Source organism: Girardinichthys multiradiatus, chromosome Y, assembly GCF_021462225.1.
Source record: "Girardinichthys multiradiatus isolate DD_20200921_A chromosome Y, DD_fGirMul_XY1, whole genome shotgun sequence".
Taxonomy (NCBI): Eukaryota; Metazoa; Chordata; class Actinopteri; order Cyprinodontiformes; family Goodeidae; genus Girardinichthys; species Girardinichthys multiradiatus.
In genome coordinates, this window is record NC_061818.1 from 8147750 (window position 1) to 8175613 (window position 27864).

A 27864-nucleotide genomic window follows, 5' to 3' on the forward strand; every position below is an offset into this window, starting at 1 on the left:
TCTGATGCATGTCACTGCATGACTGCAGCCCAACCCTGACCCATCCTTACCCTGCATGGAAAATTTAAGACAGAACCAAACTAATCACCAAACCACAAAATTTTAAATTCCAAACTTTCATTCAAATTCCACCTAAATTGTTAATCTAGATGTACATGATAAACTTAAGCGACACATGTACGAGTTGGATTAAAAAACAAAATCTGTTTAGTGTAATATAAATAGCAACATTTGCATGCTTAGTAAGTTACTTGGTACATCCTTGAAAATTTGTCTCCATTAAAAATTTTTCTCTGTGAATTGTCTATTTCCCTTCAATCCCTTCCAATGCATGTGTAAGACTCTGAGATGCCTCTCGACTCTGGTAGAAAATAAATATTTTCTCCAAACATGCTTTGACTGGCAGACTCAGAAACATAGCAGACGTTAGGCTGCTATACCTGTTAATCAGTCAGGTTAATATCTTGGGTAACATAGCTGTTAGTAAATTTTAGTTCAACTTTTAAAGGAATAGAAGTGAATTAAAATATCTGTGCATATCTGTACCAAATTGCTATAACAACTGAGCTGTTTGCATGTAGAACTACTTTAAATCAAGATGAACATAAGAGACAAACATTTGATTTAATTTTCATGGCCTTGCAAAACTATTCATAATTTTTCATGATACAACCAAAGATATGCACATTTTCCAAAGAGAAAGAAATATAGATACAATAAAAAACCAAAAAAAAATTAAATAAAAGAAAGAAAATGTGCCTTGCATTTGTATTCAGCCCCCTGAGTCAATAATTTGTTAGGATTGGCCTGTATTTAGCTCCATTTAAAGTCAGGTTTAATGGTTTATGGTTTCTAATTGATGGTTATTTTTTCGTACCCTGGGAGTGTCCAGTATATGTATGGCTTCACAAATCAGAACTGGAACTCTTACTATGATCATATTTATGTCCAAACCTACATCTGTGTTTGATAAATTAGGGCTATAGAGGGACAAGAAAGAAACTACATGAAAATAGGAGATATTTTGGTTTTCTTTTTGCAGTATTTCCATAAAGGCCATTTTGAGAACTGCAGGGTTAATAGTTGCAATAACCCCTTATTTACTAATGAGGTGAGTTCTAAAGACATTTGGTTGCAGAAACATTCATGTATGTGAAAATTTGTGAAAGTAATTGGATGCAAATGCAAACTAGTTTTCAGATTTTCATTTGAAAAAGAAATTTGAAAGCCACCTATCCTTTCCTGCCATTTCACAATAATTCCCTACATGTGTAGGTCTCTGAAATAAAATCCCAATGAAATACATTTAAATTTCTGGTTGTAACATGACATAATGTGGAAAACCTTAGCCATGTGACTACTTTTGTAAGGCACTTGATCTACTCTTAAATTCGAAAGTAGATTAAGGTGTGAGTGGAAGACAAGTCTTACCTTTATTCATTATTACATCTCAGTGGTCCAACATGTTCTGTAGAAATGTAAGCTCAGCTATTTCAGAAAATATTCTTACTATGGGATTCAGCTAATCCAAACTCATCTATTTCAAAGAACAAAGTAGTTTTGAGCCACTGAGATTTTATTTTACAGTGATGCTATTGGAGACGAGAGTGGCTTCAGTGTTTGTTCAACATCACAAATGTTTTTCTTAAGCTTACAGGGTAATTAGGAAAAATGATCAGTGAATCAATAGGAATATAGTATTTTAAATGACTATTGTTGACCATGAGGTTAGATGCTGAATCAACAGAGTTTCTTACTAACATGTGATGCTTTTGTAATTCTGTTTGTGAAAAGCGTGCTGTTGAACATGAACTGGGTAGCCTTCTACATCAGGCATTTTATCACATATGAGCATGTAGTAGTTAGACAGGGCATGATGCCCACTCAAAATCATCACCATGGACATGTGAGTACAGCCTATTAAAACCTAGCTGGAGAGTTTATTTTTTCTTAGTGTACACAAGGTCACAATTTAGAGGCAGTGTTAAGGTTCCTTTCAAGTTAATCAAAATGGCTATCTGTAGACATAGCTTTAGTAGAGTACATTGCAGAGATCTCCTTGCTGTTGCTGTGTCTTTGTTGAAAGTGCAATAATATGCTTGCATTAAGTTCAACATTTATGGAAGCCGCTTAATCTCACTTTGAAAAATGTAACCTTTATTTCAAGTGCATGTATTCAGTGGGGAAACAAATCTCACCATAAGAAAGAGCCGCTTTCCACGAAGTCACTGGTGCCACACTTATTAAACCTCTGCTGTCAATACTTTTTATAACCCTTTTTTGCTAATTGGACACCACTTAGTAGCACCTCTGCTTTAACATTTCACTAAGCTTAAGAATACAAACAGAGATCTCTGATAATTCCTCGTCACACTATCTCTCTCGAGATTGTCCAGAGTCATGGGTCTTCTCCTATGCTCTAGGTTCCTCAACTAACCCCATATATCTTCTATAAGAGACATTAGGCATGGGAACTGAGATGGCCAGAGACGAAGATTAGTTTTGCGTCTGGTAAACCATTTTAGGGTTTATGTGGCCATATGTTTTAATCATTATCTTGCTAATATACTCAATAACAATTTATTTTCAATTCTCTGAGTCTGAAAGAAGCCCAGATAATTTTTATTTTTATAGAAAATGCCATGGGGTTTGTAAGAGTTCATAAGGCCATGCACTCTGTTAAAGTGTCTGTGGCTTGTGGAATAGAAACCAGTCCATGACATACAGGTCCTTCTCAAAATATTAGCATATTGTGATAAAGTTCATTATTTTCCATAATATCATGATGAAAATGTAACATTCATATATTTTAGATTCATTGCACACTAACTGAAATATTTCAGGTCTTTTATTGTCTTAATACGGATGATTTTGGCATACAGCTCATGAAAACCCAAAATTCCTATCTCACAAAAGTAGCATATTTCATCCGACCAATAAAAGAAAAGTGTTTTTAATACAAAAAACGTCAACCTTCAAATAATCATGTACAGTTATGCACTCAATACTTGGTCGGGAATCCTTTTGCAGAAATGACTGCTTCAATGCGGCGTGGCATGGAGGCAATCAGCCTGTGGCACTGCTGAGGTCTTATGGAGGCCCAGGATGCTTCAATAGCGGCCTTTAGCTCATCCAGAGTGTTGGGTCTTGAGTCTCTCAACGTTCTCTTCACAATATCCCACAGATTCTCTATGGGGTTCAGGTCAGGAGAGTTGGCAGGCCAGTTGAGCACAGTGATACCATGGTCAGTAAACCATTTACCAGTGGTTTTGGCACTGTGAGCAGGTGCCAGGTCGTGCTGAAAAATGAAATCTTCATCTCCATAAAGCTTTTCAGCAGATGGAAGCATGAAGTGCTCCAAAATCTCCTGATAGCTAGCTGCATTGACCCTGCCCTTGATAAAACACAGTGGACCAACACCAGCAGCTGACACGGCACCCCAGACCATCCCTGACTGTGGGTACTTGACACTGGACTTCTGGCATTTTGGCATTTCCTTCTCCCCAGTCTTCCTCCAGACTCTGGCACCTTGATTTCCGAATGACATGCAGAATTTGCTTTCATCCGAAAAAAGTACTTTGGACCACTGAGCAACAGTCCAGTGCTGCTTCTCTGTAGCCCAGGTCAGGCGCTTCTGCCGCTGTTTCTGGTTCAAAAGTGGCTTGATCTGGGGAATGCGGCACCTGTAGCCCATTTCCTGCACACGCCTGTGCACGGTGGCTCTGGATGTTTCTACTCCAGACTCAGTCCACTGCTTCCGCAGGTCCCCCAAGGTCTGGAATTGGCCCTTCTCCACAATCTTCCTCAGGGTCCGGTCACCTCTTCTCGTTGTGCAGCGTTTTCTGCCACACTTTTTCCTTCCCACAGACTTCCCACTGAGGTGCCTTGATACAGCACTCTGGGAACAGCCTATTCGTTCAGAAATGTCTTTCTGTGTCTTACCCTCTTGCTTGAGGGTGTCAATAGTGGCCTTCTGGACAGCAGTCAGGTCGGCAGTCTTACCCATGATTGGGGTTTTGAGTGATGAACCAGGCTGGGAGTTTTAAAGGCCTCAGGAATCTTTTGCAGGTGTTTAGAGTTAACTCGTTGATTCAGATGATTAGGTTCATAGCTCGTTTAGAGACCCTTTTAATGATATGCTAATTTTGTGACATAGGAATTTTGGGTTTTCACGAGCTGTATGCCAAAATCATCCGTATTAAGACAATAAAAGACCTGAAATATTTCAGTTAGTGTGCAATGAATCTAAAATATATGAATGTTAAATTTTCATCATGACATTATGGAAAATAATGAACTTTATCACAATATGCTAATATTTTGAGAAGGACCTGTACATACTCATCCACTCTTAAAATAAGGCATGAGGCACTTTTGTATATTTTTACACCAGGCAGAACCGACAGAAGTAAGTTATGAATAAAAAAAAATATTCAGTTTTGTTTATTTGATAGTTGTTAAGAGTGGCAATAATTGTGATACCTGGAATTTTGTGACAAATGACATATTTTCCCCTCAGAATGACTTGTACTTAAATCAAGGTCATATTTTTTCTTAATTTTAAGATGAGAAATTATGCTGTCTCAGCAAAAGATGAAATTTATTAAACATGTTTTTCTGTTTATGACACATTTATTATTAGTATAAGTCTGAAACATGTTGATGAAAAGAAAAACTCTTCAAAATAGCAGGTATTTAAAAACCTTTAACCTATATTCATAATTTAGCTGATTAGTATGAAAATATGCATAGCCTGTGAGTTTTTGCTATCTTTATTTTAAAACTATGTTCTGTGCAATTAACAAAGGAAACAAGTTACTAAATAAATAAACGATGAGCACATCTGTTACTCTCATGTCCTTTCATATTAGAAACTAGACACACCCAGTAATGTGCACAGGAATTGGGAGCATATTCTTTATAACTATAGTATGACTGCAAAAAACATTTGGATTCGATGTTAGACACAAATACATCTTGGTCAACCAACGATACAAAAATAAACTTTTACAGCTTAAATAAAGAGTAGTCATTGCCTCACTGTGCACACTTCTGGACAAGTAATGTTATAGAGAACTATTATATTTGCCTGTCTCTCACTTTCTCTGTCCTGTTTGTGTGTTTGTTTGTGTTTCAGAGGCCAAGCAGAGACCGTACTACGCTGACTACTCTCCTTTGCGACTGACCATCCATACTCTGTGCACAAGCCACTACCTGGATCTCTTCATCACTTTCATCATTTGCATCAATGTCTTCACAATGAGCATTGAGCACTACAATCAGCCACAGGTACTGTATGCACCTGCACCTGCATCTCCCTCAACCCCCAACAAAAAAAGAAATACAAATTGCCTGTTTTTGTATGGTCAAACAGAGAATAAATGTTTCACGAATCCCAAACTCTTTAATAAATATCTGTTCAATGTAGAATAACCCAGGAGAAGTGAAAGGTGTTATTTTACCTAGAACTACAAAATAATCCAATGTAGTACAAATAGCAAAAAAAAAGTGAAATTGCTCCATGCTTTAGCACCAAATTGCGTATTGCTAGTGTTAGTCACAGTGTATGGCAATATTTTCTTACAGGGTTTACAAACTGTTCATTTCTTCTCTGTCACTACAATGATTAATTGACCAGACCATAACTCCATGTCTTCGCCTCAGCAAACAATATAGTCATATTTCAGTATCAGAAGATACTCTTGCCATCTTGTCTCACCCTTGTTATATACATTAAGGGTGTGTCAGTAATAGCATAACAATTAATAGTTAGTTTTTTTAGACAATGGATTGGAAAAACTGGACTTTAAATTGAAGGCAATGCAGATGCCTCTTTTGAGCTGGCTTGTTGAAATATATTGACATGCAAGAAGAGTTTTGATTAAAATTTAGTTCGTTGTTATATTTTCTTTTTTTAAATTCAAATTATTGACAAGAGTAAATCTTTTGTGGATCAGTTTTGCTCTCGCTAAATAGTCTCACCCATCTCACAGGTAAATCCTACCTCTGGTAGATTTAGGTCTCTCAATATCTTTTAATTTTATTGACACATTCTTCTGATTTGAAATATATAATCTGTGAAGGGAATGTCAAAACTGTAGAGTTCATCATTAAACATATATGGTCAAAATACCAGTGGAAACATGCAAAAAGCTGGTTATGTTTTATAAGGGTTTATCTGCTGTAATGCCAATACAGTTAGTTTTAAAAACTAAAATTAAAAAAATAAATAGAATTTAAAAAAAAATTATACTCCTCTTACATTGTTTTTTATTATCTTATTACCCATCAGGAAGAAAATTAATGGTTGAATAAATATTATTTTAATCTTTATCTGTCTGGGGTATGACTTATTTTGAGCTTATTTGCATCTTAAAAGCTAGTATCTACTTGCATTTACAATGTAATTATTTTCTAAGGTGTGTCAGTTTTATAAAAGAATAAACTTTAACAGCTTAACATTTTCTTTATACTCATTTGTGTTAACACAAACATGTTGAAGTTGGCAAGTTGAGAACTTACCAATTTATAATGAAAAACATATATGATAGAGTCAAACACTGCTACGCATTCTGTGTGAGATGTTCTTCTACATTTGTGTCTGTGTTTTTGCAGTATTTGGAGGAGGTTCTGAAGTACTGTAACTACGTGTTTACCATTATCTTTGTCATCGAGGCTCTGCTGAAACTTGTGGCCTTTGGCTTCCACAGGTTCTTCAAAGACAGGTAAAACAGACCATGAGTGCAAACATGAAACCCTTTCCTGTGTGCTGAACACTAAATCCGTTCATCTATCCATCATGCATGATAGGTTGTCACGAAAAATAATGTTATCCTAATTAGAACATGTTATTGTATTCCGGTTTTTTGGCCTCAGTTTCAGTAAAGTAGAGACAACATGTTTGGTGAGTGTGGTTAATTTGTCTTAGGGCTAAATTTACTGTTTTCTCTCCCAAAGAGATAAGTGGGTGGTCTACCCATTAATTTAGATGCCTGGCTCAATGTTTACCATCAGCCGTCTGGCAGAGCTAATATTAGGTCTGTCTCCCATCATCCTGTTCTTCTTTTAGCTCTGTAAATATTGAAAAAATGTAGTTTATTACTTTGTTTGTGCTTTCATGTCAAAGATTTCCAACCTGGGTACATCACCACCCTAAGGAAGGCACCAAAGATTAAACAGGGTGTGCAGGACTTTCTCAACACAAAGGCTGCCAATGTTAGATTTGAATATGAACCACATAGCACAGTTGATGGATAGGCTTTGGTTATTAAGTAAACATTACTGTCACACAGATGGAGAGGACTTTGGTTTCAGAAATAATGTAATGTAAATTCTGCTATTTTCAAAAATAGAAAGCATAAAAACCAAAAACCAACAACGTTGTTTTCTTAATTTTTTACAACTAAAAATCTAAAAAGTGTGAAATCCATGGGTAAAGTCCCTCTTGAACAGCATTTTGTAGAACCACAGGTCAGTTGTAGGTTCTTTGGGGTATGCCTCTTCCAACTATGGTCACATAAAGACAAACATTGGCCTATTCCGTTTTCAAGTATTGCCACAGATTCCCCATTTTCCATCTGTTTTAACATCAACTCTGACAACCTTTCCTTACTTTTGCAAGGCCGTGTACTGTCAAGCAAGGAAAACCTTATTCAGTTTGTCATATAGGCCATTTTTTTACCTTACTTGTTAGTCTTTTGTGTCATTAAAATGACTTTACAATGCATGTTTAGGTGGAATCAGCTAGATGTTGGGATAGTTGCCTTGTCCATTATGGGTATCACTCTGGAAGAGCTGAAAATGAAAGCTGCTTTGCCAATAAATCCTACCATTATCCGAATCATGAGAGTACTGCGGATTGCACGAGGTACACACACACACACACACACACACACACACACACACACCGACCAAGCAACCAAGCCTATGTATTTTGAATTTTCATATTAATTTACATTTTATGAAAAGACATCATAGGCTCCGTAAAATCATATCCAACTGTCTCTTTAGTATTATATAACAACTAGGATATTTTTATGCCAATGTCAATTCTTCAGCAACTAGGCCGGGTGAAACTTGTAAAAACTGCTTAAGACCTTTCTGTGTGTGTCCTGCAGTGCTAAAACTTCTGAAGATGGCAAAAGGAATGAGAGCTCTGCTGGATACGGTCATGCAAGCACTGCCGCAGGTAAACAAGGACTCTTGTTAGGTCTCAACAACAGTTAACATATTTAATTCCATATCTTGCAGACTAACAAAGAAAACAGTACTTTTTTCTTAATCTGTTTTTATTACTGTCTTTCAAAACAAGCATTTATTAGAAGCAGACTACTGCATATAACCAGTAGTCCTTGTTATGCTACTTTATGTGCTCTCTATTGTAAGGTAGTTTCTTTTCTTCTTTTCATAATGTTAGAAAGGAGAACGACTATGACTTTTTCTTTGTGAACCACAAGAACACAGAGTATGTACCTCCAAGCAGTTTTATTCAAAGCTTGCGTGATCTCCATTTTGAGGAGGTGTTGGCTGCTGTATTTACAAAACATGTCAAACCACAGAGTTTATGTGCTGGGAAGACATTTTTTTCAGTGTGGTCTCGCCATAAATAAAGTCAAATATGTATCAGTTACAATTAATTTAAAAACAGAAAACATTGAAATAAATCTTAATCCTTGTATTCTCTGGAGTTTCAAACAAGGAATATTTACACTGTCGTGCTCCGTTCCGAGAGGGGAGTCTAACATGTGTATCACTTCCAGGTGGGAAATCTTGGTCTCCTCTTCATGTTGCTCTTCTTCATCTACGCTGCTCTGGGAGTGGAGCTCTTTGGCAAACTGGGTCAGTCACACACACCTCAGTCAGAAAAACAACACACACACTGGTCTCCATGCTTCAGCGAAACGTGGTTTGAGATTCACTTATTGTCCCTGCAGTCACAGCTTAAAGCAAATTTTCCTGCCTGAATCATTTTTGTTGAATTCTGCCTCTCTACCACTCACTCATTCACACCAGAGGCCTGCTTTTTGGGTACAGAGGAAACAACCCATTTGCATGATCATGTTTATTTACACATTGCTCTCCTGATAAGGCTGCTACATCCAACTCATTTTCTGTGAGAGGATTAGCCACATCTGGGAAGGAAAAATGAAAAACAACTTGCTGATGAGAGAGTATGCTTTCTGGGAAATGTCATTATACGGTGGAAAAGAAAGTAATGTGTTTTTCGTAAGGCTGTTTTTTGCTGTGATTGCTATATTGGCAGGGATGCTGAGAAAAGCTGTTTTCTTTATACGGATGCCTCCGAGTTGTCTTCATGATATATATTTTGGTTTGTAAAGACAATTGATGCAACTGTACAGAACATGAGTGTTAGAGCCATGCTAATAAAGGAAGTACAGATTCTGTCAATTCTAACGTTATAATGTAGAAATTGTCTGATCTTTACCAGGTCCTAATTAAACCAACCCACTAAGAACATACACTAGATATCCTCATATCATTATTGGTGTGACAAAGAATAATTCAAACTGGAATGGTCCGTGGAAAATAAAGTACACTCAAACATCCAAATACTTTTTATTGGCATCCCTGGTGAGGATGTGTACTCAAGTCTTAAAGTAAATTGTTATGGAGACTTGATGACCCCAAATGCCACCCTTGGTGCAGTTGACAGTGTTGCTGGGATATGTTTTACGTCCTCTATGAGCAAGACCAGCTCGGGGTCCAGTCTAGCTTTGTTTTGCTGAATTCTAACTGTTTTACACCTTGCATTTATTGCTCTTCCTTCTATTTCCTGACTTATGGGGATCAACAAACACCTGCTTTATTTCTATCGGATGTGCTCTTGTCTTTCGACGAAACACCCAATACAGTGACAATGGTGACAGTGGTAAGGGTTTGTCTTGTAATCTGTGGGTTGCTAGTTCGAACCCCCGTTCTGTCTCAGTCATTGTGTTCTTGGGCAAGACACTTCACCCGCCTTGCTGCTGATGGTATGGCAGCCTCACTTCTGTAAGTCTGCCCCAGAGCAGCTGTAGCTACAATGTAGCTTGCCACTGTGAATGGATGGATGACTGAATGTAGTGTAAAGCTCTTTGGGGTCTCTGGGGGCTTGATAAAGCGCTATACACTGCAAGCCATTTACCATTCCCATTTTTTGAATTATTACTTGAAGGTTTATACTCTTAAGCTCTGATGAGCTTAAGAGTATACATTACAAAAATGCTTCACTTACATTTATTCTATAGGGTGCCAATAATTGTGGCACCAACTTGTAACATCCCCACCAACTCAATGAATGAATTTCAGAGTGGTAGTCTTTTAATCCACAAAAATTAAGTATTTTCTTAAGTTTTTTACACAGTGTTATCAAGGGTATCAATACTTGTGGAGGTCGTGAAAACTTGTAGAGGGTGTTGTTTATTAAAGAAAACAAAAACAACAAAAACTTGGATCTGTGGCTGATTTTCAGTAGATAGATTCAATTGTAAGGTACCTGATCTGCCTAGATTAAAAACTATAATAACTACCAGCCTAACTACAGAGCAAAAACCCTAACCCTTAAATAGTATAAAAAAAAAAAAAAGAAATGTTTGTTTTGACGTTCTTTTATGCCACCTTACTTTCTTCTAAAACAGTCTTCTGAATTCACTTCTGGAAAAAAATACAAATTGATTGCTGTTATTTTTCTAGTTTCCTGTTGCAGCTAGTTGTGCTGCAGTGCTAATACTAGTAGGTAAAATTTAAATGAACAGGAAAAAAAGTGGTTTCTGATTATTTGTGGTTATTTTTATTTCTGCTCTATTATAGAATACATTAAGTACTGAAAGAGATTTTGTTAGCAACTTCACTAATGAAAGAAATGGGGAATTCTTTGCTTGTAGACTTTAAACTTCCTGTTGCAGCTAGTTGCACTGTGACACTAATGGTACCATGTAAATAAACAAACAAAATACTAAAATATTTATTTGATTTAAGATGGTTTATTTACAAAGTGATTTTTTGTAAAATAACTAATTCACAAATTGAAAAAAAAAATCTAAGTTTTTTGTTGCTAATTGAGAAAATTTACTATAAAGTTAGGATTCAATGTATATTTTTTACCCATGACAAAGAAAAGCTGTAGCCCCAAAGGCCCCAACATTTCCAACACTGATTATTGTACGACAACCTAAAAGATAATACTGAGAAGTGGAGTATGGGTTGTGGATATCTAGGACTCTTTTCTGACTTCACTGACATGTATAGCTCAGCAATGCAATAAAGGTATTTTTAGCACAGCAGATACCAAAGCTGTTTTGTTTTGATCCCCCAAACTAAATCTAATTAGCAATCTCCTTTGATCTACACGCAGATGAATCACCATCTCTAACACGGTCCTCATGCTATTTTGTTGTGAGTCAGACAGGAAGGGAAAGGAGGGTCTCTCTTTCTGCCAGATAAATTACTGATTAAATCTAAAAATTACATTTTGGGTGTCTTCCATTTGTTCCAGAGACACCACAAATGGTTATATTGAAAAAAAGAACTTTCTGAAGCTGGATTCCATTTTTATATTATGCAAAGCTGCCTAAATCAGTTCCTCTGAGCTGAAGTGTGACATTGTTAAATCTTCTCCCTTTTCTCTTGTTAACTGATATATAAAAAAAGAGTTACATCATACACAGTGAACAATCTCAGGCCCCCTCAGCTTCCAGTTGATGAGACCCAAGTTTGAAGTAGCTAAATATATCTTTTTGCACAATTGCTCATAGGGCTTTCTGTCAAAATCGGCTTGAAGAATTTTCCATGTCCATTGCAAATAATTATTTTCCACGATATGTCATATCTAGTGGGACACAACACTTAGCCCCTCTCTACTCAGAGTATTCCTGATTTTTTTATAACTAAACTATTAACTATTACGGCTTTCTAAATAGGATATTGGTAATTATGTATCAATTTCCCTAAACAAAAATCCACTAATGTTCAAAGAGATATGCTTACTTGCTCTATAGCACCAGGTGGTTTGTTGTGCATAACCAAAAATAAAAATAAAAAACACTTGCCACTTAATTGGATAATATATCAATAAAGTTTGGTCTATTACATGCTAGCTTCACACTAGCAGAGCACTAAAATGAACCTGTTTGTAAAATGAAGCCAAATGCTTGTCTTAGTCAGTTGGGAGTGAAGCATCTTTTTTTTAAATGTGTAAAACTCCTTCCATGTCTCAGTCTGTCATTTTTTCAAATAAACAAATACCACACAGTACGTGTTGTTTATTTTGGGCTTGTCTGCCTCAAATAAAGCTTTCTGGCTAATTTAAAATCAGCCTAAATGTGCAAACATGCAGGGACGTGCACAGATAGACGCTAGGTGGTGCTAGAGCACCTGCCCTTTTATCTTTTGGAGAAAAAAGTGCCCTCCTGAAATCTTTTTTGTTTTTTTACAGTGTATAGTGTGGGGCCCAAGGTAAAATTTCTGAATTTAAAGGCCTATAATACCACTTGTGTGTCTCTCAACGGAGACTGGCTGCATGCAGAGCAGAGAGTTGGACCTGTGCTGGTCCAGCTTACCTCTTCTCTCCTCCCCTCCGCCGTCAGATAGAGCCCTGCCCTGCCGACAGGCCGGCTAACCATCCAGGAAACAAACAAAACGAATATACTTACTTCCTAAACTTCAGATGAAAAAGTTAAAACTTCACCTGCCACCATTTTATCTAAACAGAACAGGCCAATGAATGGCCTACCTTTACCCGCTATGTCTTCTATGGCCACCACCAGGTGCCAGGAAAATGTCTACGACTTAACTCTTAGATTAAATTAGAAGAAAAAAATGTATTCAAATCTATCTCATAGATGTTGGTATTACATTTGCTATTATGGTCCATGATGACTTCTGTTTGACTCATGTATTTATTTTTTTTTATTACAAATACAGCCAAATGAGCTGGTTAACATTACAATTCATACACTACTAAAATACCTTTAATAAAGTTCAGTAAATGTGGGGCATGTAGGCTAAGTTGTATTTTCTACTTCTGTGTGTAAAAATGATGATGTGATCAGAATATTTTAATTTCTAAATAGCAGACATCTTATCAGTTCTCAGGACTTGTAATCTCATTAATTTTTATTCTCTAAGAATAAATTCTGTCATAAATCACGCTGGCTACATGCAGAAGTATAGATGATTCTTCTTATGATCATATTCTCTGATGTTGGTTTCATTTTGACTATAAAGATTTTATAACTCATTTTCTGGGTATAGTTGATTTACACTGTACAATGGTCACTGGTTACTCACATTTCTGAAGATAACTAATTTAGTGTGACCTACCTGGTAAATTTGACAGTGTAACCTGCTTTGCTACAACATAAGATTATTTGGTGCAGAAGACATTTTGTGATAAAAGTACAGAATGATATAGTCAAGACAAACACGTTGTGCTCAGTGTGTAAAAAGTAAAAAAATATAACGTAAGGATAACGTAAGTTTCAAATTTGACTCAGGAAGTTCAGGTTGTGAATCAGTAATCTAACTTTAAATCAGTCTATGATCATTTTGTTGCCTTATTAATCTTAAGAATTTTGTCAAATGCATTCTTGTTTTGAGTTTTTTTTTCCTGGGTGGTCATTTCCCTTCAACCCACTGGACAGTTTGTTTTGGGGTTGCTTAGTAATACATATAAATTATGTTCATGTTGTGCCTGTAATAAATCTCACACTACAAAGCCAACTGACAGCTCCATGGGCCGCTCAAGGTGCCCTTTTTTTCCACTTGAGCACCTGCCCCCCAAAATGTCTGTGCACGCCACTGCAAACATGAGAGTATGGCAAAAAAGGGGACTCAAGTCTGCAACTTAGACTTGAATTACACTTAAGCTGCAAAATACTTTAGACACAACCTAAACCCGTGATTTAAGGACTTAAGATTCAACTCAGACACAAAGCCCAAGACTCGAGTCTTATGAATAATCTCTGAAAGTATGCCGGTAGACATTGAATTCGCTTTAATGTAATGTATGGTAACACTCTGCACAAGGTTTATGCACTACGTATGGCATCTCTGAGTAATTAGCAGTTTTTAAATTTGGGTGGTTTTTTTTTTCAAATCAAGCTGCATTTATAGTGAAAAAGCTACATTCTGCTGCACTGACGGCAATATACATATTCTCCTGTCAAAGGGTGTGTTTGTTTTAACTACCAGGGACGTCCATGGACATCGGACTATTATTGGCTTACAACATCCTGTTCATGCTTGCTTTATGAAAATGATGGCATAGATTTTTCTCTAACTGAATTCTATATTAAATATATATATATTTTATTACAAAATAAACTAAACTTCTGGTTCTTCAGAAAATCATCCTAAGAACATCCTTATTGATTCATTCAGAAATCTGACAGTAACTTGTGTTTACCTACTTCTGGTATGTTTTTTTCAATATAAACACATATTTATGTTTCTAATAGTGTAAATATTATAATTTATTCATTTTCCGAATATTTCAAAGGAGTTGATTTTAGTCTTTAAGTAGGGCCTTAGCATAGTGATTTGTATTCATAACTTACAGCAATTCAGTACTGTAGGCAGTGAAGACAGCATGCATCCTATATGGGAAAGTTATTTTCAGTCATTAGAGACTTTGGGCTTGATAAAAATAAGTTGAGTGTTTCTCTGGATTATTGCCAACATTTGTATAATCATCATTGTTGATAAAGACCAGTTTTAGTCACTTCTTAACAGTTTGAATATTTTGTTAGAGATTACTTTGTAAGTTTTGTCTAAGAGTGTTTGTTTTTTTGTTTTTTTTTTATCAGAGTGCAGCGACAGCAACCCATGTGAGGGTCTAAGTCGTCACGCAACATTTGAGAATTTTGGAATGGCCTTCCTCACACTGTTTCGAGTTTCCACAGGAGACAACTGGAATGGGATTATGAAAGTATGAACAGACACGCACACACACACACACACACACACACACACACACACACACACACACACACACACACACACACACATCCGTGTTTTACTATCTTTATGAGGACTTTTCGGTTAATTCCATTGACTTCCATTCATTTTCCTTGATTTTTAGTGCCTAACCCTGACCCTAACACTAACCCTAACCCTAACCAGTTAATACCTAACCCTGACCCTAACAATAACTCAATTCATACCCTAGTCCTAAACCTAACCCCTGTCCCAAGAACGGAATTTGAAAAAGTGAGGACCAGGAAAATGACCTCACTTTGTCAAAATGTCCTCACTTTGCGATAAAAATACGAAAAATGGTTCTCACTCAGCAACAAGTACAAAAACACACACGCACACACACAGTGAACTGAAGACTCTCATGCTTGATGACTAGATTATCTGATGCCACAGAGAGAGCATTGACCTCTAAAAGCAATTATGTGGATGCACGGTAGGTTAGAACATGGCAATGTCAACACTGCAGCATCTTTAATTTTTACCTTATTGAAAATATTTTGAATTTACAGTTTGGTTGCAGAAGTTATATATCATATAACCTATATATATTACCTATATATATTATATATAGGTTATGATAAGCTGAATGTTGAAAATTATAGAGATTTAAATTCCTTTTAAAGAAAAAAGTAAATTCCTTCAAGAATGAAGTCTAAAATATAAATCTTGATGTTTTGTTGTTTATAACTTTGTTAATGTTTGAATGATTTTGCTAAGTGGAAACTGTGCTGATAATGTACTTTGAATTTACCTATCTCTGTCATTACTTCATATATAACATCTACTTCAAAAAGAGGTTAGGGGAAAAAGGACTACTTCAACGTATACCTTTTTTTAACATATTGATTTATTGCTCAGATTATTTTAAATTGAGTTATTTATTCTCTTTGTTTTTGAAAAAATATAATTTTAATGAAAAGCGTCAACATTTTTAGACTAGTATATTCCAATTTTTGAAAATCCCCTTGCCAATAATATATTCAGTGCAAGTGCAAAATATACCCACATAAGATTTAGTGCTTAAGTTGCAAAAAACATTGTAATGGAAGAATAGAAAAAGAAGACTGAGGAAATTGCACTTTTATTGACATGTACCTCATTATCTCATTATTTATTATTATTATTTAATATTCATGTTGCAAATCTTTAGATATCCCCTGTATTCATTTCAGTTTTTTGGAATCCTTGTTGGACATTACTCTGAACACACCCTTGCATAGCAGAATGGCAGTGGCAACTTCATGATGAATTTAAAAATATATATATAATTTTATTTTGATTCAACTTTATTGATTCAACTAATTATTTTTTTCAATGATCTTTTTGGTTATTTTGGTAAACAGCAGTCAAAGTGGATATATCTCCCACTGAATGTCTTGTTGCAGTGTTTCCTGTTTCATTAAAATCATGCTTCTTCTGATCCTGCTACTCCCTAAATACATTAGGAGATGGCTGTCACATGTCACTGTTTAAAATTAGTGGTTTTCTTATTAACTGATCTGCACTAGAGGTTCAATGAATGAACCAATTAGAGACACCCTTTTTCTTAATGTGACAAGACTGTCAATATTCACTAGAATGGCAGTTAAAAGAGATTAGATGGGAATGATCTATTCCAAAATGGATGAACTGTGTTTTAAATGTTGAATATTTCTGGAATCAGGTACTGGTAAATCTATAAATATTTTTTTCAGTGAGTGAAATAGGGACAGAAACAAACTAACAAAAGGAATGTAAAAAATAGCAGGTCCCCTTATTTACCACCAACACAGATTTGAACCCGAAATACTTGATCAACAAACATCTATTCAGGCTGGCCGGTTATTTTTTACTTCAGGACTAAATTGTGAATAGTCATTAATTTAAAAAAGCATTCATTTCATTTTATTGTATTGACAAGGTGGTTTATAAATTTGCAATTTGTTCTTTTTAAACATATTTGTTTTACTCTGATCATGCTTATATGACACACATTAATCATGAATGTCCTTTATCTGGTGAATTTTGTCATACTTTCTAATTTTTTAAAGGAATGTTTTTGCATTTCAGCCTTTGAAATAAAGCTGATTCGGATTCTGATTTGAGTTCTTATAGGTGTGGCTTTTTTTTTAGATGTGTGTGTCTTTTTATTTTTGTCGGTGTTTGAATGTCTGAATCTTACTCTTTGTTTCCTTAGGACACTTTAAGGGAGTGCCAGCCACATGAAATCCACTGTCTATCATACCTACCCTGGATATCTCCGATTTACTTTGTAACTTTCGTGCTCATGGCCCAGTTTGTTTTGGTCAATGTGGTGGTGGCCGTTTTGATGAAACATCTAGAGGAGAGCAACAAGGTGCAAACACAGGAAAAAGCTAAGAACTAGTGTGATAAAAACCTATGTACTTGGCTAAAGGTGTCTCATTCTAGTTTTTAACGGGCCTAAAAACTGGCTGCAAAATGTAAAGTAAAAAATGAATCTCTTTTCATAGGAGGCCAAAGAGGATGCAGAGATGGATGCAGAGATTGCACTGGAAATGGAAGTGGAGAGACAACGCAGACAAAGCACAGAATCCAACAATAGCTCAGTGGGAGGGACTTATATTGGGCCATGCCCGAATTCACCTGAAGAGGTTGGAGGACTGTGTTTGTTAGCAAGATACAGTTGTAAAATAATACTTTAGCATGCACTGAAGAATTATCTTACTGATTTTAACACAGTGTGACAGTTATTCTGATAAAGCAGAATTCAGCTAATTAAACCTTGTGGTGTATGTCGCCCTCTGCAGGAGGAAGACCTGCAGTACAATGACCAGGACCCGCTATCATCAGGCAAGATGTCTGTGTCCAGAATGCACTCTCTGCCAAATGACAGCTATATGTTTCAACTTGTGCGGCCTGCCAGTGCCCCCTACCCTTTAAATGAGATAGTTGCCAGTTCAGAGCACCAGCATGCAGGTAACCTTTTAATTAAAACTTGCGAACACCTCCCCACATATGTTGAGATTCGTTAATTTAATTTTCCTGTGTTTTAACATGTAACTGACTGCAGCACTACTGACAACATGGTTTACTAAACCTCACATGGAATATAGTGCTTTATGATGCATGAAGCTTAACAAGTTAAAAACAGTACTTAAGAGTCACTGTGCATCTGCTATAAATATGTGCAGGCCTGAGGTTAACTTATTTATTTTAAGTTAGTTTTTGTAGATACTTTCTGTCATGCTTTGAAATTGTCATAAAAATTAATATGTTTTATTAGACAAAGATTTAAACTTATGTAGACTGTCAAGGAAGGTCAGTCAGCTAAGAAACCTCTCATTTGGTTGTCAGTGGGTGGCGCAGAAGTGATGTCTTCAGTTGACTGTGTCAACGTGTTCTGCATTCGTCCATGATGATGCATGCAGAATTTGGTGTGTATCCGATGGTGTATGAGGGAGATGGAGCATTTGAAGTCTCCTAGGCAGCGACGTTGATACGAATTCTAATGTAGTCCAATAGAGCTGTTTGGGGGTTGACAAAGATCAACCACATTCAGTTTGGTGTAAATCGGACCATGTGTGTGTAATTTAGAGGCAAACGTATGTCAATGGCGAGATATAATAATTTGCCATGCCAACAATAACTGTTTGCATTATGATTTAACATCACCTTGTTCTGTGTCTTCCCACTGTGCTTGAAGCTTGTAAGAGTCAGAATTGAAAAGAATGACATCCATTTTGAAGAGTGTCAGTCAAAAGTTGTAGAAGTTCGCTTAGATACGGAGGCTAGAAACGGCAAAAATGGGGTCAAAATCACAAATTCAATCCAAAATGGCTGACTTATTGTGTAGTTTGGACTATGGCTCCAAGAGACTTTTTTTGTAGGTCCTGAGAAGTTACATATATGTTGCGAATTTCATAATCCTCTGTCATAGCATGGCTTGGGGCTGATTTTTTTAAAATCTTGTAGGGGCGCTGTGAAGAAATTAGCCCCCGCCCACCAAATATTTCACTGGATATCTTTTGGTGGGCGGACTAAGAACGAACGTATTGAATTTGGGGCAGATCAGATGACATATGTCAAAATTAGAGCCAAACGTATGGCGTGACAAGTCTTTTGCCACGTCGCTACGGCAACACCCTCCAAAGTACAGTCTCTGTGTTCCAAACAAAGTTAGACCAACTTGTTTTCTGTCTTTGACATAGTTTCAAGTTGATTAGGTCAACAGGGTCAGAAAGGTACCTTTCCAAGCGAAAAAAGTGACTTCCTGTTCTCAGGGGGGCGGGCTTTGATGACGTTGGCATTGACCACATAGGATCGTCGGGCATCCAAAGGGAATCAATCATACCAAGTCTGGTCTCATTCAGCATATCAATGCAAAAATTATGTTTGAATTCTTTGGTGAATAGGTAAAGTTTGGGGTCTGGCCACACCCCCTAAACCTGCTCAAAAAGTCAAGATTTTAATCATTTTATCCTCCAGGTCCTAGGTTCATACTGACCAAATTTGAAGCCAATAGCTCAAAATCCCTATGAGGAATTCGTTAAAGTTTGACATGTATGAAACATCAAAAAACACCCAACAATGACCCTTTGACCCAAAATGGCCAACTTCCTGTTGGTTTTAGGGCATACCCCCCAAGAGACTTTTTTCATGATTTGAAGGGATGTACCAAATTTCAATTCTCTAGGACTTACTAGTTAGACTTTCCCACTTTAGGGGATGCTGTAGAGCCATTTGGCCACGTCCATTTTCTATTCCATTAAAATCCCAAACTTTTAGTTGGGAGACAAATTTGGGCAAAGTTTGGTGAGTTCTCATATTTGTTTAGTTGTGATAAAAGCCACGCAAAGTGGCAAATAAATAATAAATTTAAAAAAATCCTGCCATTACAATAGGTCTTTACAGCACTTTACTGCTCAGGCCTAATAAAACAGTTTCACTTTTGACTAGCTGGAATGTTTTTTTATTTGTGCAAAGGAGGGAGTGTGGTCTCTGTTGTTGGAAAGTTAGAAAGAAAACAAGCAAATAAAGGTTTAGTAATTTTGAGTTAGAGGAAAATTTGAGTAAGAGCTAAGTTGTAAACACTTTTTATTTAATACCCATTTTAGTTATTTCATTTTGGAATTTTCAGCACATTAAAATATGCAGTTCATTAAAATTGTTACACAACATCATGGGTGTTTTTTTTCTTTCTTTCCTGACAATTTCTTTTCTCAGTAAAAAGTTATAGTAGAAGCAAAACACAAATTGCCCAGGGAACACTTTTTAAGGCACTGACAACGACTGTTTTATCTGCAGCCAGACTCTAATGGCACGTTGTGGCCAGGCTGTGGGCAGACCGAGCTCTGTCCCAAGGTACTGTCTGTAGTGGATGAATTGATCCACGTGAATCTCTTCAACTTTCACATAGGCTCATCTGCTCAGCTTCTAAATGTCTGGATACATAAGAGAGGATGAAAGTTAACTTTCAGGACTAGCTGGAAAGTCACAAAACTGTATGTGTCAAAAAGACTATGTACTGATTACAGTAGGTTTTCAATATAAGTGACTTAAGAGCTTGAGCTGAAGGTTTTAATTTGAAAACTAACTTAATGCTGAAGCGGCTTTAAAAGATATCTGAACTCACAGGTTCAATGGATAAATGTGTTCAGAAGACCTTAGATTCTGGTTAAATAGTTTCACAGTAAAAAGAGATTGGATTTGCTTTCCTATCATCTGTATTTTTTATAAGCTCTTAAGACTATGTAGTCATGTAAAACGTTTTTCTAACCAGAATCTAAATGCAGATTACTATTCGTGTCCTTATAAAGATTCATTTGAAAAATAGCTGCAAGGTAGCACCTCTGCTCTGATTAGCAATTCATTCTATGTTTTAACAACTTTCATTCAGAAAACGTTTTATTTTGATAGTGCATCGGATGTTGGAGCATCTTTTAATCATGTCTAAATCTTCCTCGGGATTTTTTCTAACTGAAATTCCTCATTTCTTTAATCCAGATGTTCTATCATAATAAAATGTTATTTACAATGAAGTTACAAGAACAAGTACATGCATCTGTATAATATTAACTGTGCATGATTTTTCCACAAAGCTGCATGTTTCTACAGAGGCATAGATGTGATTTAACCTTGAGTGATGAACCCTTGATTCATCTAATCTTGCAGTCTCAGTGATGTCGGTCCAACCCCAGCCCTGTGAGAGCCGCTCTTTGCTGCAGGTTCCAGATGTTTCCCCTCTTCTCCCCCAGTCGACTCCTACTCTTACTTTGCCCCGCATTGCCCCACCAACACCCAGCCCCTCACCACGGGCCCTGCACAGACAGGTGAGAGACCCCATCCCATCGAACCAAATACACATTTGGTTGTAAACTGTGCCATAAAAAGGTATCTGCTGCCTTACAGTTTACTTCTGTTTTTTGCTTTATTGTCACAGTTTATTGCTTCCTATCATCAAAAAATTATTCCTCATTGTTTTGAATCATGATGGAACTGTAATTAACTTCGTCCTTCTTGGTTTATTTTTCTAGACACAACAATGCATGACAACTGGCAGACCTGTAGAATCAAAAAGCACTTAAATAGAACATATAGGCTAAAGGAATTCAAACAGCACCACACCATGTCTTGATATAAATAAATAGAAATAGAAATGCAAAAACAGATTTGAAACAAAGTCATTGACATCCATCAGACTGGAAAGGGTAACAACGCTTTCTACCTTCATTGGGACTTCAGTGACCACAGTGAGAGCCATTATCATCATGGAGGGACATGTTTAAAACTTGAAATTGAGGTGGAGGGTCACCTTCCTGGAGTCAAAGTCAGGAACTGAATCAAAATAAGATTCAGTAGTGAGACTGAAAAAAGAATGTTCACAGACTTCATCCGATCTGACTGAGGTTGAGCTATCTTGCAATTGTAGCAAAAGGTGGTTTCACTTTGTATTGACTCAGGGGCTTGAATACAAATAACCTCCACAGTTTTCAGATTGTTATTATAAAACAATTTGAAAAACATAGATCATTCTTCTTCCACATTACAGTTATACACTACTTTGTTTTAAAATGTTAAAACCACATTTGCAAAGTGCTGCATTTTGGCAGCTGCAAGCTTCAAATGCAGGAATATATGTGTTTTAATTAATAAAGATAACAAGACTGAATGTGACAAACCGTTAAGTCATTATAGAAATCGTAGCATAAATTTTTTCTTAGTAAATTTCTATTTTCTATATCATATGAACTTACCTTGCTTTGAAGTTGGTTGCATTTGGATGAAAGCCACTGAGAGCTAATAACTGTGTGGCATTTCTGTGTGTTGCAGGGGGCAGTTAAAGTGGATTCTGTGGAGATCCAGAGCTGTGAGCAACAGGAAAGGTCCAACTCAGCCCATCTGCCTCCCCGCTCCCCTTCTTCTCTCCCCCCAGTACACTCTCTGTCCTCCTCCCCCTCAGCCCTCTCCCTTCCCCCATGCTCCCCTTCTCCCTCTTCTCTTCCTCCGTCGCCATCCTCTCTCCTGGCTCTCCAATCCCCTCCATCTTTTCTCCTCCCCCCACCTCCCTCACCACGTCTGCCCTCTCGCTCCAGCAGTCTTCGCAGGCCCAGGGCTCCATCCGCCATTTCCCTCTCGGACCCGGCTGACGCAGAAGTGTATCACATCACAAGCTCAGCACGTCATAGGTGGAGGGACGAGGAGGGAGGAGAACAGGAGAGCAGACGGAAGGCGGGCCGCAGCCACTCACTGTCCCCTTATGCCTCCCCGCACTGCCTCGATTTGATTCCCACTCTGCCCCCTCCATCCAACATGAGCACCTTCAGTCTGCTCGGGCCAGGATTGAAGGATGTCAAGAAAGGCTTCAGTGTTGACAACCATGGCTTCCTGGAGAAGCCTCAATCAGAACCAGCAGGTCATGCGGATGACCAGCGGCGCCACTCGATTGAGGTTTGTCTTCCACAGGCCGTCGTAACCACTGACAGCCAAATCTTTATGCTTGAGACTCATCGATCAGAAAAGGGTGCTCAGGCTTTTCCAGTGAGGGTGCAATCAGTTGGTGGCAGGCAAAGAAAGAAGAAGACAAGCCCTCCCTGCATATCTATCCATCCACCCCCAGAGAGGGAACACTCCCTGCTTCCCTCACCTCCAAAACTGGCTGACTGCAGCATGATGCGGAGACGCAGGACACCATCCAGCGACTTCACACCGCACTTACAGTCATATTCACAAGACACACCTGTAGATGCACACCTCAACACACTGATGCAAACACTGCTAACACCAATTCATGTACCACTACAGGCACATTCAGCTACACACACACTGACCCCTTCACAGGGATCCACCCCAACACACACTCAGACACACACACCACCCCCTGACATCCCCATCAGCCCAAAAGTGTTCATCCAGCCTCACGCGCCCCTTCTCCCAACCGTTATGCCTTTTTCACAGACCGTTGTGAGGCACTCCCCACTCGCAGGAGACTGCATCCCCCTCCCCCGATTCACCTTTGACCAACCACAGTCTAGGTACACAGGCGAGCCAGAATCTGCTGCCTGCTCTTCCTCTTTTGACAACAGACTGGGAAGCAGTCCAGGTTTCAGCGCAAAGAATCGGAGGACCGCCCAGTGAACTTTCAGAGTTGCATTTAGGAGATGAGTTATTCAGTTTAAACTCCTTAAAGGTGGAGTAGAAACTCTTCAGAAGATCTCAGCAGTGTTTGGTGTTGAAGAAAGAATGAATAAGAGGTTATTTTGTTTGCATTTGTTTAGTTAAAAAAATAAAGACATTGATTCTTTCTAGAAAGATGTTGGAACTGACTCCTCATGGGAAAACAGGAGGTCGGATAGATTCTTTTTCTTGCTTAAAAAAACAAAATCCATCGAGGCTGGACATTTCAAGTATGGCTGATCCCCTCACTACACAACAGGACTGAAGCCACCTTACTCTGTAGCCAAAGTTTTTTTCACACACTGTCCTCACCCACGCAAGCCAATGAGGAAGCAGCGTCTGGCTGGTGACCATCGACCTTTTTTTTTTTTTTAATGGGGTAGGCGGTTTGTGAAATGCTAGCGTGGGAGGGGGAACCGTGGGATATGCAACCTCAGGTTTTCTGCAGAGGTTCTGCTCGCCCCTTCTCTGTTCCTCGATCACATTGATCCGAGAGGAAAAGGGTAAATGCGCTGTGCTACATGCAAGGTCGAATGTCAAATCCATTGTCACCGAAGTTGAACATGTTGATTCTTGTGACAACAGAGAGGGAGAGCACGGCGAAGCTGTAGTTTTTATTTTGTCAAGTGTAAATAAAAGAAAAAAATACTGTATTTGGTGATATTTAAAGATAGCTCTATCCATATGCACATATTTTTATAGAGGTCTATAATGTTTTTGCACACACATTTGAATTTCAAGTTGCTCGTATTTCCTCTGTTGTCCTCTTGTTAATTTCTGTTTCTTTTGAAAGATCCAGAGAGAGTGATGTAGGCGATTGACCCTCTTCTCAAACTGCAAGTTGAGGTGAAGGAGAGGGACTTTATTTTTCTACTTTAACATAACATCAGAGGAGAACTGGTGTGTGATGTGTTTTTCCGTAGTTTTGTCTCAGACATTTGTGTAACTGGTGTCTCAACAACAGTCTGGAGAAGCAGGCTCAGTGGTGCAAACAAGTTCATTTTAGATGGATCTAACCAATGAAGAGAAGTAAATGGTTAAATCTTTGATAAAACTCTATAAGAACTTTGCACCAGTTTTTACAAGTTGATTTTAAAGTTAGGGATTTTTCAGCAAGCTTTAGAGGACAAATGCTTGTACATTGGTGTCTTGATGAAATTACAAATACCGGGTATACAAAACGTTCCTTGCAAAAATATTCATATCCTTTTAACTTTTCACTTTTTTCCCTTTTAACTTTTTCCAGTTTTCAGTTTGCCACAGGCCACATAGACAACAGTAAACATGGAGAGAATGCATAGATTAAATGAAACCAAAATGTATGTGTTTGTTTTGGTTAATATGCGAAATGAAATCTAAAACAGCACATCACCTTAAACCACTAACCCCTTGGTAATATAAGGTGATGGTGACAGCATCATACTATGGATTTTTTGTTTCTTTCAGCAGGGAAAGAAACACTTGTCAGAGTTTATGGGAAGATGGATGAAGCCAAAAGTAGGACAATCAATAGGACAACTTATACAAGTTGAAATGACCTAATTAAAGTTCAAACCTAAATTCAACTGAGAATATGGGCCAAGATTTGAAAACGTATGTTTTCAAACATTCCCCGTTAACTTATTTTACAAAGAGAAATTATAAAAGAAAATTGATCCATTGATGGGCAAAGCTTGTAGCAACACACTCAGAAAGACTTGCATCCCAGCAACTTAGAGGGTCAGAATACATATGCAGGCCACACTTTGTTCATATTTTCCATATGTAAATCACATGATTTTCATATGTAAAACAAGCAAAAAACCACAAATCATGTTCTCTTATTTTGAGTGATGCCCAGTTGAGTTAAACTATCCCATTATAATACATTAAAGTTGGTGGTTGTAATGACAAAAAGTGAAAAGGTTCAAGGAGTGTGTGTACTTTTGCAGGGCTCTGTAAATAAGAATAAATACAAAGTGACATAACTGAGCCTCTTTTCTGCTGCTGTGCTTCAGCTGGATCAGCTTTGACACCTGTGTTTCTGTACATCTAAAGACAACCAAACTAACTTTCTCAATATGTGTAGCCAGAGTGCAATAATATATATACATGTGGAAAATACAGTGACAACCACACTACATAAGACATCCACATCTTTGTAATCATACATATTGTAGAACTGTTCTAAATATATGATAGAAAATAATTTTTTTATATGATGGTTGAGGGACATTACTATTTCTAGCAGTCATGCTACTGTTGGTATGCACAACCTCATTGTGGCTGTGATGGGGTGGGTGTGGCTGTGTGGTTAGGTACTATAGATTTTTTCCTCCAAAAGCTCAGGCCCACCTGCCCGAGGTGTTACTGTAAGCAAAAGATCTCTCCTGAGGACTCAATAAGCCATTTGTCATTCCACATTTATTTTCCTTTTTTTCTCTTTAGACCACCAATTCACCATTTATAATACATCATATCTATTTCCCCTACCAGATAAATATTGCCACAGCTTCGTGACAAACACCTCAAACAGTTCTACTGGCTGAATGTTGTCTTACAAAGCCATTCTTATACTCTGTCACAACACAATATGTATTTGATTTAGTTGTTTTTTCAGCACAGTCTGGTTTGGCATATGTGCATGAGAAGAATTTCACTATTTCAGTTGTCTAAAGACAGCTGGCTGGGACAGCGTTGTTAATTTTATTTTATTTTTCGATTGTATTTTATTTCTAATGTTTTGTAGTGATCAGTATGACGCATGCACAAGTCCTCAATGACCTGAGTGAAAACCAAAGTGCTTTGATGCTGTCTCTAATTAAATAAATTAGAAGTTTAAAATTGCTGTTTACCAACCAAACCAACATATTAAAGGGCGAATATCATCATTTTCACAACTTTTCAATTTCACTTGTGTTCACAATTATAGCTAACAGTAACTATGCTCATATCTATGTCCAAAAAGAAATTTGTAAGGAAAATGCCACTGAAAGTTGCTCAAGAGTGACATTTGTAACATCAAACATAGTCATCAATCTCTATCCCAATGGCCAGCTAGCACAAAACTTGTGACGGCAAAATTTAAAGCTTACATTTGAGCTCCTAAATTAAACATTTATGTCGCAATTATTCATTGGGGAGGAGGAAGTCAGGTGTCTTAGTTACTGTTTTCAGACCTACTCCTACAGGCTGGGACCCAAATGATCTGTGACAAGCTCACACTAGTTGTGATTTGCCACTGGAATTAACTATGGGAAAATTGTCATCAAAAACAAAAATTTTATTTGATTCTTGCATTATTCAAGTAATTTCTGCTCTGGTTTTGACCAGTATTGTAACTGTTATGTGCTCTGGTGTGACCAGAATACTTTGTTTGAGCAAGCTGTGGAGTGGCTGTGTAAAACAAGGGCAGTGAAGGGAAGTTGCTAAAAGTGTCATATTTCTACACATAATCAATCCATGTTTTATGATCATGGTTATGTTTAACTCCACTACACCAAAATAGCTGTCCAAAAGACAGAGACAATGGGTCAGGATGTAATTGTTCCTGAGACGTTTTTTCAAGGAAGGTAAATAATAACATGTGACATTGTTCATTTGGCTCGCTGAAAAGAAAATGAATCTGGGCTTCAGGGTGAGTAAACAGACAGTTGGAGAGAGTCATGACTGATTAAATTAATCAGAATATGTTTTTTTTTTATTGACATAGGACACAAAAATAAAGTAAAACAATGCATTTTCTTATTTCAGAAACGTAATGCTCACAAAGAACAAATAACTCATCTGGGAGCAGGTCTTTCTAACACAAATACTGTTTTGGTGGATGCAGAGAAAGCCATCCTCTTCACCCTCATGAATCTCATCCACTTTGTCTGCATAGAGAATCATAGTGGAAAGTAAAAGTATTCAATCCATCCTTCTCTGAATTGTCAATAAACAATCACCCATTTATTCCACATAATGGTTTTTATTTATTGTCAAGGAAAAAAACACTTTTCTGTTTAAAATTTTGTGAGTGCACTGCTGTTAAATATGTTATATCTTCCACTTTTGGTTGTGCCTTTCAATTTTAGAGAGGCAGGCCTCTAGAATCTCAGAAAAGTTCCTTTTATAAATACTTATCTAATTTGTAAAACAACAGAAAAAAACTGTGATATATTTATGTTTCAATCACTTGAGATTTTTAGTTTTTCAGACTCTAAAACATGATGACATTTGCCCTTTAAGTAAGCAGGGTATCTGCTGGTTTGTGTTGTTAAAACTGTGAAAAAT

General features: G+C 37.3%; 1 protein-coding gene across 1 annotated transcript in view; it reads left to right on the forward strand.

Moving 5' to 3' along the window:
• LOC124864225 (voltage-dependent T-type calcium channel subunit alpha-1H-like) overlaps positions 1 to 27090 on the forward strand; it is a 220033-nt gene extending 192943 nt beyond the window's left edge. Inside the window, exons 28-38 of the mRNA XM_047358911.1 lie at positions 5138 to 5289; positions 6616 to 6725; positions 7734 to 7867; positions 8118 to 8188; positions 8760 to 8838; positions 14805 to 14926; positions 17153 to 17311; positions 17448 to 17588; positions 17745 to 17913; positions 21109 to 21266; positions 22267 to 27090. Of these exons, the coding sequence (XP_047214867.1) occupies positions 5138 to 5289; positions 6616 to 6725; positions 7734 to 7867; positions 8118 to 8188; positions 8760 to 8838; positions 14805 to 14926; positions 17153 to 17311; positions 17448 to 17588; positions 17745 to 17913; positions 21109 to 21266; positions 22267 to 23571 (2600 nt within the window). The 3' untranslated portion in view covers positions 23572 to 27090. The remainder of the gene's footprint in view (positions 1 to 5137; positions 5290 to 6615; positions 6726 to 7733; positions 7868 to 8117; positions 8189 to 8759; positions 8839 to 14804; positions 14927 to 17152; positions 17312 to 17447; positions 17589 to 17744; positions 17914 to 21108; positions 21267 to 22266) is intronic.
• Positions 27091 to 27864: the final 774 nt, after the last annotated feature.